The 19,289-nt window shown below is 43.1% G+C and overlaps 1 protein-coding gene across 1 annotated transcript in view; it reads right to left on the bottom strand.

Annotated features, from left to right (window-relative positions):
• Nucleotides 1-993: 993 nt before the first annotated feature.
• The window catches only part of eef2l2 (eukaryotic translation elongation factor 2, like 2), a 70,118-nt gene continuing 51,822 nt past the window's right edge, over nucleotides 994-19,289 (bottom strand). Inside the window, exons 13-15 of the mRNA XM_028805754.2 lie at nucleotides 12,015-12,197; nucleotides 8,628-8,760; nucleotides 994-1,400 (exon numbers count right to left, since the gene is read on the bottom strand). Coding sequence (XP_028661587.1) covers nucleotides 1,207-1,400; nucleotides 8,628-8,760; nucleotides 12,015-12,197 — 510 coding nt within the window. The 3' untranslated portion in view covers nucleotides 994-1,206. The remainder of the gene's footprint in view (nucleotides 1,401-8,627; nucleotides 8,761-12,014; nucleotides 12,198-19,289) is intronic.

The raw sequence follows: 19,289 nt of genomic DNA, 5'->3' as shown, positions 1-19,289 counted from the left end.
CTCTGAATTGTCTGACTTGTAGCTCCGAGTTCATAGTGCGTTCACCTGGAATTTTACAGACACTCGTAATTACTGAATATCCAGTATCGTGTACCAGGGGGTAACCAAAAATAACCGGACTCTGTACCTGGCGCACAATCTCGACTTAGTTGTGAATTTCACCGCTAGGTGTGCCATACTTACATTATTCTGTGGCAGACTGATGAGTGGCGTTGCTCTGTGTTGTTCGTATGCCATTCCGTGTCGGTGTTTTTGTTGGTGCTTATTAAACATGTCCTGCGATTTTTGTGATGGGTGATCATAAAGAACCGCGTGTCTGCGTTAAGTTTTGTTTTCTCTTAGCGAAAACAGCTCCTGAAACTGTAGTGATGCTTGAAACTGTTTTTAAAGAGGAAGCTTTAAGTAAAACACTTAAGTGGTTTTTGCGTTTCAAACGAGGGGAAACGTCACTTGGAGACCAACCAAGATCTGGCTGATCTTCCACAATTAGGAATGATGAAAACCTTGAAAAAAGTTCGTAGTGCAATTTACGAAGATCGTCGCCGGACTATTGAAGAGATTTCTGAATTGACTTGTGTGTCTTGGAGTTCTTGCCACCCTCCCTACTCGCCTGATCTTTCTTTTCTTGTTCCCGCATATGAAACAAGAACTCCAAGGAAAGCATTTTGGTAATGTGGAGGAAGTCAAAGACAAATCGCTGCAGGCCTTGGACACAACGTTCCTCTTCAGCAATTCCAAAATTGTTTCAACCAGTGGGAAAATCGTTGGGACAAGTGCATTCATTCACATGGAGAGGACACTGAAGGAGACTAAAGTTTCAGAAAGTATAAATTATTAAAACAATTTTTTTTTCAATTCTGGTTATTTTTGGGTACCCCCCTCATAAACGCAGCGTTTATAGGACTGGACAATCAACAGCCGAATAAAAATCCACAACCAATAAAATCTCTTGTTTTATACATACATGTGAATAAGGGATTTGTACAAACACAATAGGCTGCATTTAATATTTATTGTTTTGTCTTTTAACGTGAGTTAACAATCATGAATATTTCCACAATACTGTACTCTCTCTCTGTGTAATGTGAGCTTATTTCTTCTTCTTGCTGTTGATGTTATTGTTCGTTTACGGCACAGAAATCCTGCGATCTGTAAGTGCTCAAGACATGGAGTGGTGCAGAAATGTGAACAGGATTTTGAGATGCTTTACAACTTATCAAGGAAATTGTCCAAAGCTGGGATGCCCTCCTTTAGTCCTTTACGTTTGCGGGTTTCAGCCACCACCTGACTGGGACGGCTATTAGGGTCATAAGGATCACCGGGAAGGATCTGCCAGTGATCGAAGACACACTGTGGGAAGGCCTGTCCGCCAGTGTTGGAGCGCAAATCTGCGGTAAAACCTGTCAAAAGAAAAAATAATATAAAAAGAATTTATGTGAGCATGCATGGCTTGTAATCCTGTAAAACACACAACTGGCAACACAAGTGTGCGATGAAATTTTAGCCTGAACGTTCCTGACAGGATCGGCTAATGTTGAGGGACCCGAGAAAACACATAAGGTTACATCTCTGAGGATGTGTGCAAGTGCTGTAATTTATGTAATTAACGTAATTAGAAGATGTAGAACCGTACAGGGAGATTCTAATAGGTGGGACCCCGAGTTGTGACGTGTTACGTAATAATGAAGCGAAAGGAACAAAATAAATAAATACAGTGCACATACCTTGACAGATGTGTGAACGATCCCAATCACATTCAGCATTGGAAATGGTCGCCTTCTTCTTGCAAACATCAACTGGAAACACAAGTGTGCGATGAAATTTTAGCCTGAAACACAATCTGATCAATCCTGACAGGGTTGGCTAATGTTGAGGGACCCCGAAAACAAATAAGGTTACATCTCTGAGGACGTGTGCAAGTGCCGTATTATAATTAGAAGAAGTAGAAACGTACAGGGAGATTCTAATGGACGGGACCCCGAGTTGTGACGTGCTACTCACGTGATAATGAAGCGAAAGAAACAAAATAAATAAATGCAGTGCATACCTTGTTAGATTTGTAAACGATCCAGCCACATTCAGCATTGGAAATGGTCGCCGCCTTCTCGCAAACACAGATCGACATGGCACACCATATTGGCAAAGGTATCTGCAAACATTGTAGGGCAGCAATTTCCTGTTCAATGTTTCGCTGTAATTGTTCCAGTGTACGAGGCTTGTTCTTGTATATGTTTCCCTTCAGCGCTCCCCAAAGGAAGAAATCCGAAGGTGACAGGTTCGGGGAACGGGGTGGCCATAGTCCCCTTGAAGTGACCCAATTGCCAAAAAATGATTCAATCTGTGCCATGCTGCGAGCTGATGTATGACATGTTGCCCCATCTTGCTGGAAATGACCTTCACTGATCTCACGGTCATCTACTTCATTCACAAATAGGTTTGTACATTTATCCAGGAATACCGTGATCTTCACTTTGTCTAGATTGCTTCATTATTAAGACTGTAATACATCATAATTCAGGAGCCGGCCCATTAGAATCACCCTGTATAACCCACTGTGGTAATGCGTGACCTCGAGCGTTACCAATTTAAGTTAAAGTAGCGCTAAACCTGAATTTTTCTACTTTTAAAGGTACAGTCATATGAAAAAGTTTGGGAATCCCTCTCAGCCTGCATAATAATTTATTCTACTTTCGATAAAAAAGATAACAGTGCTATGTCTTTCATTTCCTAGGAACATCTGAGTACTGCGGTGTTTTCTGAAAAAAGATTTTTAGTGACGCAGTATTTAGTTGTATGAAATTAAATCAAATGTGAAAAATCGGCTGTGCACAAATGTGGGTCCCCTTGTCATTTTGCTGATTTGAATGCCTGTCACTGCTCAATGCTGATTACTTACAACACCAAATTGGTTGGATGAGCTCGTTAAGCCTTGAACTTCATAGACCAGTGTGTCCAATCATGAGATATAAAGGTATTTAAGGTGGTCAATTGCAAGTTGTGCTTCCTTCCCTTTGACTCTCCTCTGAAGAGTGACAGCATGGGATCCTCAAAGCAACTCTCAAAAGATCTGAAAACAAAGATTGTTGAGTCTCCTGGTTTAGGGGAAGGCTACAAAAAGCTATCTCAGAGGTTTAAACTGTCAGTTTCAACTGTAAGGAATGGAATCAGGAAATGGAAGGCCACAGGCACAGTTGCTGTTAAACTCAGCAGGTCTGGCAGGCCAAGAAAAATACAGAAGTGGCATATGAGCAGGATTGTGAGAATGGTTACAGACAACCCACAGATCACCTCCAAAGATCTGCAAGAACATCTGGCTGCAGATGGTGTATCTGTATATCGTTCTACAATTCAGCGCAATTTGCACAAAGAACATCTGTATGGCAGGGTGATGAGAAAGAAGCCCTTTCTGCACTCACGCCACAAACAGAGTCGCTTGTTGTATGCCAATGCTCATTTAGACAAGCCAGATTCATTTTGGAACAAAGTGCTTTGGACTGATGAGAAAAAAATTGAGTTATTTGGTCAGAACAAAAAGCGCTTTGCATGGCGGAAGAGGAACACCGCATTCCAAGAAAATCACCTGCTACCAACTGTCAAATTTGGTGGAGGTTCCATCATGCTGTGTGGCTAGTTCAGGGACTGGGACCCTTGTTAAAGTCGAGGGTCGGGTGAATTCAACCCAATATCAACATATTCTTCAGGATAATGTTCAAGCATCAGTCACAAAGTTGAAGTTACGCAGGGGTTGGATATTCCAACAAGACAATGACCCAAAACACAGTTGGAAATCTACAAAGGCATTCATGCAGAGGGAGAAGTACAATGTTCTGGAATGGCCGTCATAGTCCCCTGACTTGAAGATCATCGAAAATCTATGGGATGATCTGAAGCAGGCTGTTCATGCTCGGCAGCCATCAAATTGAAATGAACTGGAGAGATTTTGTATGAAGAATGGTCAACAATACCTCCATCCAGAATCCAGACACTCATCAAAGGCTATAGGAGGACAGCGTCTAGAGGCTGTTAGATTAGCAAAAGGAGGCTCAGCTAAGTATTGATGTCATATCTCTGTTGGGTGCCCAAATTTATGCACCTGTCTAATTTTGTTATGATGCATGTTGCATATTTTCTGTTAATCCAATGATCTTAATGTCACTGCTGAAATCCTACTGTGTCCATAAGGCATGTCAGATATTAAAAGGAAGTTGCTACTTTGAAAGCTCAGCCAAATGATAAACAAAAATCCAAAGAATTAAGAGGGGTTCCCAAACTTTTTCATATGGCTGTATAAGTGAGCCAGCTCCTGGATTTAAGGCGCTGCCGCAGAAATGCGTGGTTGTCCCAGCAGGTGTGTGCTGTGAGGTACGGCATGACTGAAAACACGAGAAGCCTGTATAATGGACAGTATGAGCCGCCTTGCAGGTGTTCAGCTCCACACACCAGTGTGTTCGCCGCCGAGCCCCTCTCGATCAAACACAGAGAGAGGTGCTCTGCAGGTGGCCAGGACACGTAGGAAGGGGGCATTCCTCTTCCTCATTGAAAGAGTCCAGGGGGGAAGTGTCTGATACAGCAGTCCAAAATTTAAAGTTCCCCCCTTTAAATTTCAGAGGGAGTAAAATAGCCCCATATTCTTTAACGTCTACGTGAACACAGCGAATGTTAACCCGATCCGTCAAGGTGTGGAGCATCTGGAAGAAATTGCCAGCATTTGACTACTTGGCTACATTGAGATTTTCTGTTTTAATTCACTGCTTTGTTCTTTCCTCCCTATGACTTTGAATATACGGGGTGAACCCTGTATCCCGCAGATGCACGCTAGCTCCCTTGGAATGAGTTCTTTTTTAATTGCGGCATGTTACATAACCCAAAACTATATAGATATAATATAAAAAGGTGATACCCCTCCCTTAGTGATACGGCAGTAAGAAATCACATAGGAGAAATAAGTTAGCTTTCTTTAATGATGGCTTACGCAGCATACCAGACGAAGGAAGCCAGTTCGGGAGTGGGGGCCTGATGTGTAGAGTCTGCCATTTTCATCGCTGCGTTGGTAGGATTTTCCAGATTGGATGACGTTATCTCCCATCTGTCCGTCGGCTTCAAAGGTGTGCCGGGCAATGTTCCAAGGCTTTATACTCTTTCTTCACGTGCAGGCCCCCACTTCGGTGAATCACACCATTCCAAACAAGGCAAAGAGAGGAGACAGTTTCATGCTGAGTTTGACACACAGAAATCGTACACAATGCCCCTGTCTTGTCTTCTAATGCCTGCCTAGCAGTTCTTATATGGTGAACTCCTGTGTGCTAAATCTGGCTTTGTGTTAGCTGTGCATGTGAGTAGAAAGACAAGTAGATTTATAAAATATTTGTACAGAACACAGTGACTTATTGAACATATAGACTTATTATAAACCCCAAACCTTTTTTTTTTTTGTCTCTTATCTTCCCACAGCATATAAATTGCGTTTTGTACAGTTTGAATGCTGAATACATGCACAAAAGGCAAATAATTGAACCGGTTGCTACAGCATGGGCCATCTGTGTGGATTTTTTCAGATTCCTTCCACATATTCATGAGGTGTTACTCCCACGTTAATTGTTAACTCTAAGGGCTCATTTATACTTCACGCTCAGAACGCGTACGCACCCGCATCATGGCTGCCATGCGTTTCCAGCATTCATTTGATGCGTCCTCTGAGCAGGTCCTCAGAAATTAACGCGACACGTGCGCGAGTTGGAGTACCAGCAAAAAGTCAGGGGGCACAGTGTGCTAAAAGTTGGAATGTGACGTCAGAGTCTCTGGTTACTATCTACTTGTGACAGAAAGCCGCTTTGCGGACCCTACGAGATCGGTGTGTGCGCTTCGATGTTTGATGAATGGTTTGATGTGGTGAAGTAAAATGCAAAATATATTCAAGCGTTGCATATTCCCGATCGTAATGACACGATACATTTTAAAATTCTCACATACCGTCTTCTGTGCCGTCTTTTTTCTAGGGTTTCCACCGGTACTGACAGCAGCGAATTGCCAGCAATAGTTTGCCACACTGAGCACATTAAATGTATGATATTCCAACTCTCTGCACATTTAGAATCCTCATATTTATACTTGATATCACTTTCATGATAAAATGTATCGAAGTATGTATGTTACATTTTACAGATAAATCGGTAATTTCGTTTAAATAATGAATACTGTTAATTACACACAAGGGGTGACACGGTGGCAGAGCGGTAGCGCTGCTGTCTCGCAGGGAGTCACGTCGCTGATATTCCCTGCCTGGAGTTTGCATGTTTTCCTGCTGTGGGCTTCGGTTTCCTTCCAAAGATGTGCAGAGTTGGTGACACTAAAATGACGCCACTGTATGTGAGTGCTTGTATTCACCTTGCAATGAGCTGATGCCCGTCCAGGGATTGTTTCAGCCTCGTGCCCAATGCTACCTGAAATGGACAAATCCCTGAACTGATGGATTTAAGCATTAAACATCCTTTTCAGAGATATTGCGGTAAGGTGTCATCGGAATTTAATGGGTGTTCCAGGCAATTCACAACACAGCAAAGCCGAACCTGTTTTGCCCGTGATAATATCTCGCACTGCCAGCTGGTGGATTCCTCCAGATTTACGTAAAGTATGCACGCAAGTATAAACAGTACAACGCTTGCGTAGCAGGAGCGTCCGCTGCAGCATGCGTCGCGTCACGTGAAGTATAAATCCAGCCTAACGTGGCACCGTATGTATCATGAGGTACGATGTCTTCGAGGATTGTTATGAGAAGAAATTAACCAGGAGATGAAACTATGAGACAAAGAATCGTAGTCTAAGATGGAGAAGAGAAATGAGAGATGAAGCAAACAAAGCACAACAGCAAAACGGGATCAACAATCAAGAGGGAAAAGAAACTCGGGGATCCGAAACATTACGCCTACTTATTCAGCTGTCACTAAAGAGTTTTATTGTTGATCTCACTGAGGGATGATATCTAATGAACTGCTTCCCTATTTATATCATATGTGGCCTGTAGGGGGCACTGCAGCACCCCAAAATCCCCAGACACAACTTCACAACACAGTTCTGGGTTCAAATAAAAAGTGTTTATTTTAGACAGTACCTCCATGGGGTTTCAATTTCCTTTCTTCTAGACTGCACAACAAGAAACAGATTTATCCTTCTACACCTCCCATGCAGTCTCATCCACCTCCTCCCGACTTGGACCACCCGGTCCCTTTTATTCTAGACCCAGGAACACTTCCATTGTCAAGGAGAAAGTACTCCCAGATCAGGCAGAAGCCCCTGAAAGTAGGGATAGCCCTCCCCAGCAACTCCCCCTGTCGACACCTAAGGAACCCAGCAGGACTTCCCCACGGGACTGCAATTCCCAACATGCCCTGTAGGTAAAGGAATGGGCATACTGGCCCAGGAATGCTGCTATCCAGTGTTATGGGGGAGCATGTACTCTTAGGCCATCCACTACACTGGCCTCCCTGCCACGTAAGGGTATGGGGTTTAAGCCCAGCCCTGCCGTCCATCACACGTGATTTCCAGTAATGTCACAGGCGTGACAATCATGATTATGTGATGAAGCTGGCATGTCGAGTAAATAAATAATGGTGCGGACAAAAACGAAAGCAACTTTCATTAAAATAAATCAAACGAGTTAGAAAACCCTGGAAACCATTAATCCATAATTTAAAACTCATAACAGAATGCACATATAAAAATGTGTCACTGCTCCAATAGGAATGTCTAGCCGTCCATCCATCTTCCTGTGGAGCAGATGGAGTCTAACCTGAGAATCACTGGGCACAAAGTGAGACACCAGCCTATCACCAGATGAACACATATACATACTGTACACCTACGCCAATGTAGCAATGCCAACTCACTAAACTGGCATGTCTTTGGGCCATGGGAAAAAACTGAGCAATCAGAGACAACCCATACAGCCTCTGGAAGAACATGCAGGGTGTGAACCCTGGTCTCTTTGTTGTGTGGTAGCATCACCCCAATATGAATGTGTGTGTGTGTATAAATGTAGCCTGTAATGGACTGGCACTCCGTCTAGGGATGGTTCCTTTATTGTGCCCTCTGGTGAGAGGACAGGCACTCCATGACCCCAAGCTAGATATAAGGTGTCTGAGGATTTCCTCCTGAGCTTATCCAAGGTATGCAATAACCCGCCGGGACAGGAGCGGGAGCTATCGCTGACAGTAGTCTCTTCTTTCTCCCCTTCAGTAGCTCAAAGCCACCCAACGAGGGCACTTGACTCCTCCCCTTCCACTACGTCACCTTTAAGAACCCGAGGCGTCAGAAGGAAAGCGTCACTTGGCTGACAGACAACCCGGGAGATGGAGCCCCCGAAGCACTGACAATGAATTTTGTCCTTACCTGTCAATCCTCTTGTTTACCTTGGTTAGCCCTAGCCTGGGCAAATTACACCAAGATGGGCATCAGTTTCTTTTGTTTTGGTCTGATATTAAATGGTACAACCTGGCTCGTGCCCCAACTATTAATCAACTCTCCTGTCACCCCTGCACTTGGCCACAAAGGATTAGAAATTGGATAAAGTTGTGCTTTGTTAAAAGAGTGTAAATGGACGTATACTAGAAACAGACAATGCTTATGCTTACCAAAGGACTCATTTACAGGCAGGTAAGCCTTGACGATGAACATGGGCGTTCCTGCCACTTGAGATTCTTCAAACACGTGGCCTCGTTTTCTGTTTAGTACGCCATAGATGCCTCCAACAACTTGTTCAGGACACTACGAAAGCACACAAAGAGAAATCATTACAAATCTGCAGACAAACAAGTTTCTTTTCCCATTTTGTGTATTTTCTATTTTTATCAAGCTGACACTAAACATTTTGATCCTCTAACGAGGATGGTGCAGACCAGGACATGGCGTGTACAGCACTGACTGTAGCCTCGTTACCTTACAGTTCTCAGAGATGTGGCCACAGTTGGAACACCAGAACAATTATGAACAGAACAGGCCGTTCAGTCTAACAAGCTCGTCCATCCCATTCACCAAGATTGTCCAAAATAATATCAAGCTGAGATCTGAAGGTCTCCAAAGTCCTGCTCTCAACCCCCACTACCTGGTATTTTATTCCATGTGTCTTCAGTTCTTTGCATGAAGAAAAAATTTGTAACGTGTGTGTGAGATCTGCCCTTAGCAAGCTTCCAACCACATGCCTGTGTTCTCAGTTGAAGGATTTCTTTTTTTAACAGCTGGGGTCCACTCTACTAATTCCTTTCATAATTTAAAAACTTCAATCATGTCCACTTTTAATCTCCATTTCCTTAAACTGAAAAGGTTCAACTCCTTTAATTTCTTCTCATTGCTCATACCTCTCAGTGTCAGAATTAGCCCAGTCGCTCTTCTCTGAACTTCTCTGGTGCTGTTATGTCTCGTTGCTCTCCTGTGGACTTTCTCTACTGCTGCTATGTCCTTTTTTGTAATACGGAGACCAAAACTGCACACAGAACTCCAGCTGAGGCCTCCACTTGACTTAAGCATAACCTCCATTGCCTTGTACTCCATCCATCCATCCATCCATTATCCAACCCGCTATATCCTAACTACAGGGTCACGGGGGTCTGCTGGAGCCAATCCCAGCCAGCACAGGGCGCAAGGCAGGAAAACAAACCCTGGGCAGGACGCCAGCCCACCGCAGGACGCACACACCCACCCACACCAAGCACACACTAGGGACAATTTAGAATCGCCAATGCACCTAACCTGCATGTCTTTGGACTGTGGGAGGAAACTGGAGCCCCCTGGAAGAAACCCACGCAGACACGGGGAGAACATGCAAACTCCACAAGGGAGGATCCACCTTGTACTCCACACATCATGAATTATTACTTAATACCTTACTGGCGTTCTCGGTCGCAGGATGTAGATAGTGACAAGTACGACTCCTAGGTCCTTCTCATAAGGGGTAATTTCAAAATTTAAACCTCCCATTGTGTATTCAGATCTGACATTTCTAATTGTTAAGTACAGTAGATCCCCGAATATGTGCGGTAATGTGGACCAATACAACATCACATATCCAATATACATCAATAAATCTTTTTTAAGAAATTAGATTCAACCTTAATGTCCTGCGGTGGGTTGGCACCCTGCCCGGGATTGGTTCCTGCCTTGTGCCCTGTGTTGGCTGGGATTGGCTCCAGCAGACCCCCGTGACCCTGCGTTTAGATTCAGCGGGTTGGAAAATAGATGGATGGATGGATTCAACCTTAACCTCATTTATTTGGAATTCAAAACATCCACATATCCAAAGAGCAACCCTACAAAGACCTAAGGCAGAAGGTGGCTTGGCTCAACCCAATTTTCAATTTTATTACTGGGCAGCAAACATAGAAGCTATAAAAACCTGGATATGGACACAAAATGATGAACACACACAAGCTTGGTCCACAATAGAAATAAAATCCTGCAGTACTTCTTTTTATTCCTTGCTTTGTACCCCAATAAGTACAAGTCATCACCAATACACTAACAACTAAATTGTGCTTCACTCACTCAGAATATGGAACCCATGTAGGAATCATTTTAAGATAGAGAAGCTTTTATCTGTGGCACCTCTGCATGAGAACCACCTTTTCCACCCTCTCAAACAGATGCAGTTTTTAATGTCTGGAAAACATCAGGGATTAAATCACTTAGAGATCTGTACATAGACAATATCTTCACATCCTACAAATAATTACACTCCAAATTTAACTTACCAGCAACACATTTCTTTCACTACCTTCAAATTAGAAATTTTGTTAAACAGAACCTGCCTGATTTTCCTCATCTCCCACCTACCTCTATGCCACAAAAAATATTGCTCAGTCTTGAGGACTAGGACAGCATTTCTATAACATAAACCATTTTACAGTCCCTCCCTTTCAAAGATCCAAGAGGACAATGGGAAAAGGATCTCTCACTCAACATCTCAGAAAAGGAGTGGAAGGTAGCCATGCGCAGAATTCACTTGAGCTCCATATGCGCAAAGCATAGAATTATCCAACTTAAAATTATATATCAAGCACATCTGTCTCGTTTAAAATTGTCCAAAATGTTTCCAGGGCAAGATCCAACCTGTGAACGTTGCAATCGAGCTCCAGCCTCACTGGGCCACATGTTTTGGACCTGCACCGAGCTAACATCATTCTGGACCAAAATCTTGAAATGCCTTTCAGACAGCCTTGGTGTCCCAATCCCTCCTAATCCATTAACAGCTGTGTTTAAGTGTTTAAAGTGGAGAAGGACAAACAAACTGGAATTGCCTTCACTACACTATTGGCACGCAGACTTATTTTGCTCAACTGGAAGAATCCTAACTCTCCTCTTTTAAGTCAGTGGTAACTAATGTTCTATATTATTTGAAATTGGAAAAAATCACATTCTCAGTTAGAGGATCTGTGCAGAACTTTTTCAAAACCTGGCAGGATCTGATCAATAACATTTTAGAATAAGCGTTTAAATTGAGGAAGTGGATTCTCAAATTATTTTGGTGTTTGTTTCCACTAATTACAATGAAATTCCTTATTTTACTGAATTCTTGATTATCATGGCAATGTGTTAGTGAGACACGAAAGGAAGACTTTCACTGTACTCTGTACGTCAGTTAGTTAGTCAGCCATTTTCTTACCCACTTCGTCCTGAATAGGGTCCCGGGGATCTGTGCTAGAGCCCATCCCAGCCAGCATAAACCCAGGGCACCAGTCCATCACAGGGCGAACACACACCTAATACACACTAGCACCAATTTAGCATCGCCAAACCATCTAACCTGCATATCTTTAGACTATGGGAAGAAACCGGAGCCCCCCGGAGGAAACCCATGCAGATCTATATAAATAAAATGTATTATTGTTATTATTATATGAGGAAAGCATGCAAACTCCATGCAGGGAGGACCCCAAGACACACACCCTGATCCCCTTACTGCGAGGCAGCAGTACTACCACTGTGCCACTCTCTGTATGTCTCACAATGTTATAATTAAGGCTTACCTGAATTTCTACAAGGTAAATGGGCTCCATTAGCCTAGGCTGTGCTGTAAGCACTGAGGCGTAAAGCACCCGTCGAGCAGTGGGGATGATCTGACCTCCGCCGCGGTGAATGGCATCAGCGTGTAATGTCACATCGTGGATGTCGAAGCGGACAGAGCGCATGTTCTCTTCACACAGAGCACCCTTATGAAAGAAAAGAACACAACATCCATGAGATTAAAATGGCACAACACGTGAAAATGAAGGGGCCATCTGTAGAAACACGTTAGACATTAAAAAGGGGACAGTCACCTCTTTTATATAAACAGTGTCTTAGAAACTAAAGGCACAGTCTAAATCTGCATGTAACTTCATATCTCTGAAAGAAGGACAATCACTTAAATACAGTGTAGCGCCAAATCACAGCCCCAAATCACAGACACAGCAATACCCAACACAACTGCAGGTTCAAATAAAAGAATTCATACAATCACCAGCAAAATGTTCCATACACAAATCCTCCTTCCTCCTCCAAAAAAGCGCTGCCCACTGCCTCCCAACTCTGACTCGACTTAAGTGAGGCAGCGAGCTTTCTTTTAAACTCGACCAGAGTACTGCTTCCTATCTCCTGTCCAGGTCGCCCAGAACACTTCTGAGTTGTGCAGTAACCAGGACAGTCCTCCCCCAGCAGAGCTCCCTGGTGGTAAACAAAGACTACATCTGCATCTCCCATGCCACACTGTGGTTGCCTTAAACTTGATGGACACTGCCACCTGTTGTGTGGGGGAATGAACTGCTTCCGGTGGGCTCCTTTGCCTACTTGTTCCATTATGGCCTCCTGTCTGGGCGTGAATCCTTCCTTTATCTCAGCCAGGATGCCTCTGCTTCCTCTCCGGCACCTACACAGCTGCAAGAATAAGTAAGTGGATTTCTGCACCAAGTACAGTTTGCCATTGTACAACACTGGTCACTATAGAACCCTAGAAAGGAGACTAGACTGGTTCTCAGGTAGTGATTTGTTCGCGAGAATCAAATGAACGAGAATCATTAGAATATAGCATAATAATAAAGATTCACTGGATAGATGCAGTTTGGTCATCACCTTTTTGACGACTTCTAACCTCACCATTTTCTAAATCTGGTAAAACCAATCTGAGATATAAACGTCACTCTTAAAACAACAGTTCTGTAGTTATTGATTGTTAATAGTAAATGCATAACTGAATGTGAAAAATTTTAACTACTGACCAGGTTAGAAAAATCCATAGACTTGTGAAAAGCGAAAGATCCACTCCCTCCACCCATCGACTTTTCAAGGTTCAACAGCTGGCTGAATATTTTTCATGGTTCATTTGTGTATTTCTCCCATCAGTTTTCTTGGGTTTTTTTGCCTGTTGTTTTCAGGGTCTCAGGATGGCCATGTTATCATGACATCAATACAGTGAGTGATGTGTTCATGCATGGTGTAGGTCAGTTGTACACGTGTGCATAATGATGAAACAGCACAGGTGGTGACATGCGATGTCACTGTTTCCTCACAAAAGGCGCTCCGAAACACAAGAAAAAACGTTAAGACTTCCAGATCTGTTTCGAGGCAGCCACACATTCCCAAGCATGTGTTGACTTGGGTTTTTCTCTCTTCTATATACTTCCATTTTAGGCATCTGTTGGTTTAGAGCTCTGTAAAGTTTATTTCCATATAGGTTTTCATTCTCTTTTCCTGGTGTTTCTTTGTGTTAATTAGGAGCTAGTTGAGCAGGCAGGCACTCAAATTTTTACACCATAAGTTCTGGTATGTGACATAAGTCCTTTTAGGCTTTTCTGTACCTGACACTTCTACATTTTTGACCTGTTAGAATTCTAGCACCATGTTATTCTTTGAGTCTCCCTGATGCAGGATATTTTTTTACCTCTATTTATTAAGAATTTAAAAAACAATTTACATCATTTTTCTACAGTCACCTTCCTTCACAGTCACATGCCACTCTTAGACATGACCAATTACTACTCTTCCTGCCTTCACCGTTTCCTAGGAAAATATAATAGTGCAGAAACTTTTTGAACGTCCCTTAATCCAATTTTATATTCCTGCAGCTTAGTTATAAATACATTTCTCACATAATAAAACTTATTATAAACTACTAGCTGTGTAAGCCTGTGCTGTAAAAAGTCTTGGCTCCTAGAACCCATTGATTCTGGCACTTCAATCAATCGCATCGGCTGTGCATTAGCAGCTAAGTGATGTTCTCTTTGCTTGGTGGATTTGTTTTACTGACGTGTTCGCCTCCATTGTCTGTCAGCGGCTAAGCGAGTTTCTCTCTGTTCGGAGGTTTCGTTTTGCCGACGTACTCGCCTCGCTTGTGTATTAGCGGCTAAGCGACTTTGTCTTTCTTCGGAGGTTTCGTTTTGCTGACATGCTCGCCTCACTTGTGTATTAGCAGCTAAGCGACTTTGTATTTCTTCGGAGGTTTTGTTTTGCCGATGTGCTCGCCTCACTTGTGTATTAGTGGCTAAGCGACTTGGTATTTCTTCAGAGGTTTTGTTTTGCCGATGTGCTCGCCTCACTTGTGTATTAGCGGCTAAGCGACTTTGTCTTTCTTCGGAGGTTTCGTTTTGCTGACATGCTCGCCTAACTTGTGTATTAGCGGCTAAGCGACTTTGTCTTTCTTCGGAGGTTTTGTTTTGCCGATGTGCTCGCCTCACTTGTGTATTAGTGGCTAAGCGACTTTGTCTTTCTTCGGAGGTTTCGTTTTGCTGACATGCTCGCCTCACTTGTGTGTATTAGCGGCTAAGCGACTTTGTCTTTCTTCAGAGGTTTCGTTTTGCTGACATGCTCGCCTCACTTGTGTATTAGCGGCTAAGCGACTTTGTCTTTCTTCGGAGGTTTCGTTTTGCCGATGTGCTCGCCTCACTTGTGTATTAGCGGCTAAGCGACTTTGTCTTTCTTCGGAGGTTTTGTTTTGCCGATGTGCTCGCCTCACTTGTGTATTAGCGGCTAAGCGACTTTGTCTTTCTTCGGAGGTTTCGTTTTGCTGACATGCTCGCCTCACTTGTGTATTAGCGGCTAAGCGACTTTGTCTTTCTTCGGAGGTTTTGTTTTGCCGATGTGCTCGCCTCACTTGTGTATTAGTGGCTAAGCGACTTTGTCTTTCTTCGGAGGTTTTGTTTTGCCGATGTGCTCGCCTCACTTGTGTATTAGTGGCTAAGCGACTTTGTCTTTCTTCGGAGGTTTTGTTTTGCCGATGTGCTCGCCTCACTTGTGTATTAGCGGCTAAGCGACTTTGTCTTTCTTCGGAGGTTTTGTTTTGCCGATGTGCTCGCCTCACTTGTGTATTAGCGGCTAAGCGACTTTGTCTTTCTTCGGAGGTTTCGTTTTGCTGACATGCTCGCCTCACTTGTGTATTAGCGGCTAAGCGACTTTGTCTTTCTTCGGAGGTTTTGTTTTGCCGATGTGCTCACCTCACTTGTGTATTAGCGGCTAAGCGACTTTGTCTTTCTTCGGAGGTTTTGTTTTGCCGATGTGCTCGCCTCACTTGTGTATTAGTGGCTAAGCGACTTTGTCTTTCTTCAGAGGTTTCGTTTTGCCGATGTGCTCACCTCACTTGTGTATTAGTGGCTAAGCGACTTTGTCTTTCTTCAGAGGTTTCGTTTTGCTGATGTGCTCGCCTCGCTTGTGTATTAGCGGCTAAGCAACTTTCTCTTTTCTTAGCGGTTGCACTTTCTTTGAACTTCATGCTGTACCCTTGCACTTCCGGGCCAGACAGACAGACACACACACTTCCACGCATAGATGTTTATATATGAGACAATAAGGCATGACAACCTTTTACATTAAAAAAAATATTTTTTTAGTACTTTCTTAATAGGCCCTACCAGTGGACTTACATTCCCTATCGAATAGAAAAAGTTAACAAGTCCTTAGCTACTGGATAATGTTAAGCTACCAAAAAGAACCAAAAGTGATGTATTTCTACAAAAGCTGTTCACATCTGTCAATCGACTCCTATTGTGAATATCGTTTTCTTCAGGTGGGTTAAGGAATCCTTTGGGTTCATCCATTTTAACAACAGTTTTGATTTGATTTGGGCCTTTATATTGTTGCCATTTTGACAGCGCTATTGTTGATTTCTGTTGTTAGGACCAGCGCAGAGTGGGCATGTTCTCGTAAAACCACCAGGACCCGCAGTAGACAAATATGGGAGTGGAGGATGCAATTATTGCTTCACAAGGCTTATTCTCACCTGGACAAAGCTGGCAACGCTGTGAGGATGATGTTTTTTGATTTCTCCAGTGCCTTTAGTACCATCCAGCCATCCCTGCTAAGGGGTAAACTCAGAGATATGCAGGTGGCTAAGCCTATGGTGTCCTCGATGATGGACTATCTGTGGTGCAGACCGCAGTTTGTGACTCAACGACTGTGTGAGCAACACTGGAGCACCACAAGGAACTGGCCTGTCTGCTTTGCTCTTCACTGTGTACACCTCCGATTATAAATATAACACCAGGTCATGGCACTTGCAAAAATTCTTAAATGACTCTGCACTTGCGGGTGTATTGATACGGGGGATGAGACACAGGAGAGAAGTCAGGGGGAGCTGCAAAAAGAATTGTCTGCATCTTAACATAAGCAAAAACAAGGAACTTCATATTGACTTTCGCAGCACCAAAGAGCCTCTGTGTCCGGTCACTATTCAAGAAGAGGATGTCGAGGTGGTCCACTTCTACTGGTACTTAGAGGTCCATATTAATGACAGGTTGGGCTGGTCTCATAACACAGAGGAACTGTATAAGAAAGGGCAGAGCAGGCTCTTCTTTTGTTAGGAGACGGCATTCCTTTAATGTGAGTACTGACATCCTTTACATCTTCTACAACTCTGTGATGACCAGTGGGATTCTCTGTGCTGTGGTGTGCTGGGTCAGTAACATCACTTCAAGATAGATAGATAGATAGATAGATAGATAGATAGATAGATAGATAGATAGATAGATAGATAGATAGATAGATAGATAGATAGATAGATAGATAGATAGATAGATAGATAGATAGATAGATAGATAGATAGATAGATAGATAGATAGATAGATAGATAGATAGATAGATAGATAGATAGATAGATAGATAGATAGATAGATAGATAGATACTTTATTAATCCCAAGGGGAAATTAGCACCATGCTGGTTGTTGAAATGCAAACATCTAGGTGCTTATATCTTTAAAAATTATTTTTTTTGATTCTAATCTGGACTTTTTCTCTGAAAATCTCCGCAAGACACTGGAGAAGTGATACCAAGGCAAGTGGAGTCACAGCCTTAAGCCCATTATGAGGGATATTCCTGAGGTCAAATACAACAGAACATTCCTCTGCCCTTTTTAGATGAGTCACTCCCAGCATGTATATACAATATAGTATAAATATATCCATCCATCCATTATCCAACCCCCTGAATCCGAACACAGGGTCACGGGGGTCTGCTGGAGCCAATCCCAGCCAACACAGGGCACAAGGCAGGAACCAATCCTGGGCAGGGTGCCAACCCACCGCAGGACACACACAAAGACACCCACACACCAAGCACACACTAGGGCCAATTTAGAATCGCCAACCCACCTAACCTTCATGTCTTTGGACTGTGGGAGGAAACCGGAGTGCCCGGAGGAAACCCACGCAGACATGGGGAGAACATGCAAACTCCACGCAGGGAGGACCTGGGAAGCGAACCCAGGTCAGATCTCCCAACTGCGAGGCAGCAGCGCTACCCACTGCGCCACCGTGCCGCCCCAGTATAAATATATCTTAACATTTAATGTTTACTGTAAATTTTAATTGTGTGTCAGTTAAAATCCTTGTGTGATAGAGAAAGTTGGATTAGACATTTGAATTCGGCACAAAAACTACTGTACAATTGACCTATATTTACGTGACAAAAAAAGTAAAATTTTTTTATGATCTTATCTTGGGTATGTTTCTAGTTAAATACCTTAGTGTCTGACTTTATGGAATATGATTTTCAATTATTCCCTTGGTTTGACCAAAGGTAGGTTAGATTCCTGGTTAACAATTTTGACAGAGCTTTGTGTACGTCTCCTCTCCTGTCTTGCTGTCTCTTGAAGTCAGTACACTTGTGACAAGAACATCCATGCAACCCAACGATTCACGTAGACTGTCCAAAATGACATCAAGTCGAGATCTGAAGGTCCCTAAAGTCCTGCTCTCCTCCACAATACCCGGTGATTTATTCCATGTATCTATTCCTCTTAGTGAGAAGAAAAACTTTCTAATGTTTGTGTGACGTTTTTCCTGAACAAATTTTCAACTCTGTTCCTGTTGAAAAATTTATTTCAAAGTAACCCCTGTACTAATTCCTTTCATAATTTAGAACTTTTCAGTCATTTCACCTCTTAATCTCCATTTGCTTAAACCGAAAAGGTTGAACTCTTTCAGTCTCTCCTCATAGCCCATACTTCTTAGAATGGTCGCTCTTCTGTAGACTTTCTCTAACCCACGTATGTCTTTTTTATAAGATGGAGACCAAAACTGCACAGAGTAGTCCAGGCTAGTGCTCACTAGTGCAATATAGAACTTAAGCATAACTGTCCTTGATGTGTACTCCATACATCTTGATACATAACCTAATATCCCATTAGCCTTCTTGATTGCATCTGTACACTGTCTGGATGTAGATGGTATTAAGTCCACTATGACTTCTAGGTCCTTCTCATTTGGGGCACATCGAAGTTTCAGACCTCCCACTGTGAATTCAAACCTAACATGTCTATTTCCTTTGAGTTACGTTTTCAGAAACCCTTTACAGCCGAGTTCCTTAAATTATGGGGCACGATCCAAAATCGGTTGCAGACTGCCACCAGACTGGGTCGCAAGTCACTGTTCTATTGACTGGGAATGGGTAATGTACGGTTTGGGAAGTATGTTGCGGTGGGTCGCCATTAAGCAATTGACATCGCTCCGACAATCAGTGAAGGGTAACCCGCTGTGACGAGCGGCAGGGGCCTAATTCTATGACAATCATCGGTTAAACTTGTAAGGTGACACCCCTCCTATTCTCACCATCATTAATGGGTCTTGAAGACTCTAAGAGGCATGATTGATGAAAAAATAAAGTTTAAGAAACTGCTTTAGAGGGCTTTTTTTGGGAGACAATGCCAGCTCATGACCAGATTATGAGAACAGATGATGCAAACACTGGAGCTGCAGTGAAACAAATGCAATATAATTTACAAGTAACGGCGCACTGCACGAATACACTTGACTTGAGTGTTCCTAGTTCTCATCCTCT

This window comes from Erpetoichthys calabaricus, chromosome 7 (assembly GCF_900747795.2).
Source record: "Erpetoichthys calabaricus chromosome 7, fErpCal1.3, whole genome shotgun sequence".
Lineage (NCBI taxonomy): Eukaryota > Metazoa > Chordata > Cladistia > Polypteriformes > Polypteridae > Erpetoichthys > Erpetoichthys calabaricus.
Note: the sequence above shows the minus strand (reverse complement) of the source record. Positions and strands in the feature narration are given on the sequence as shown.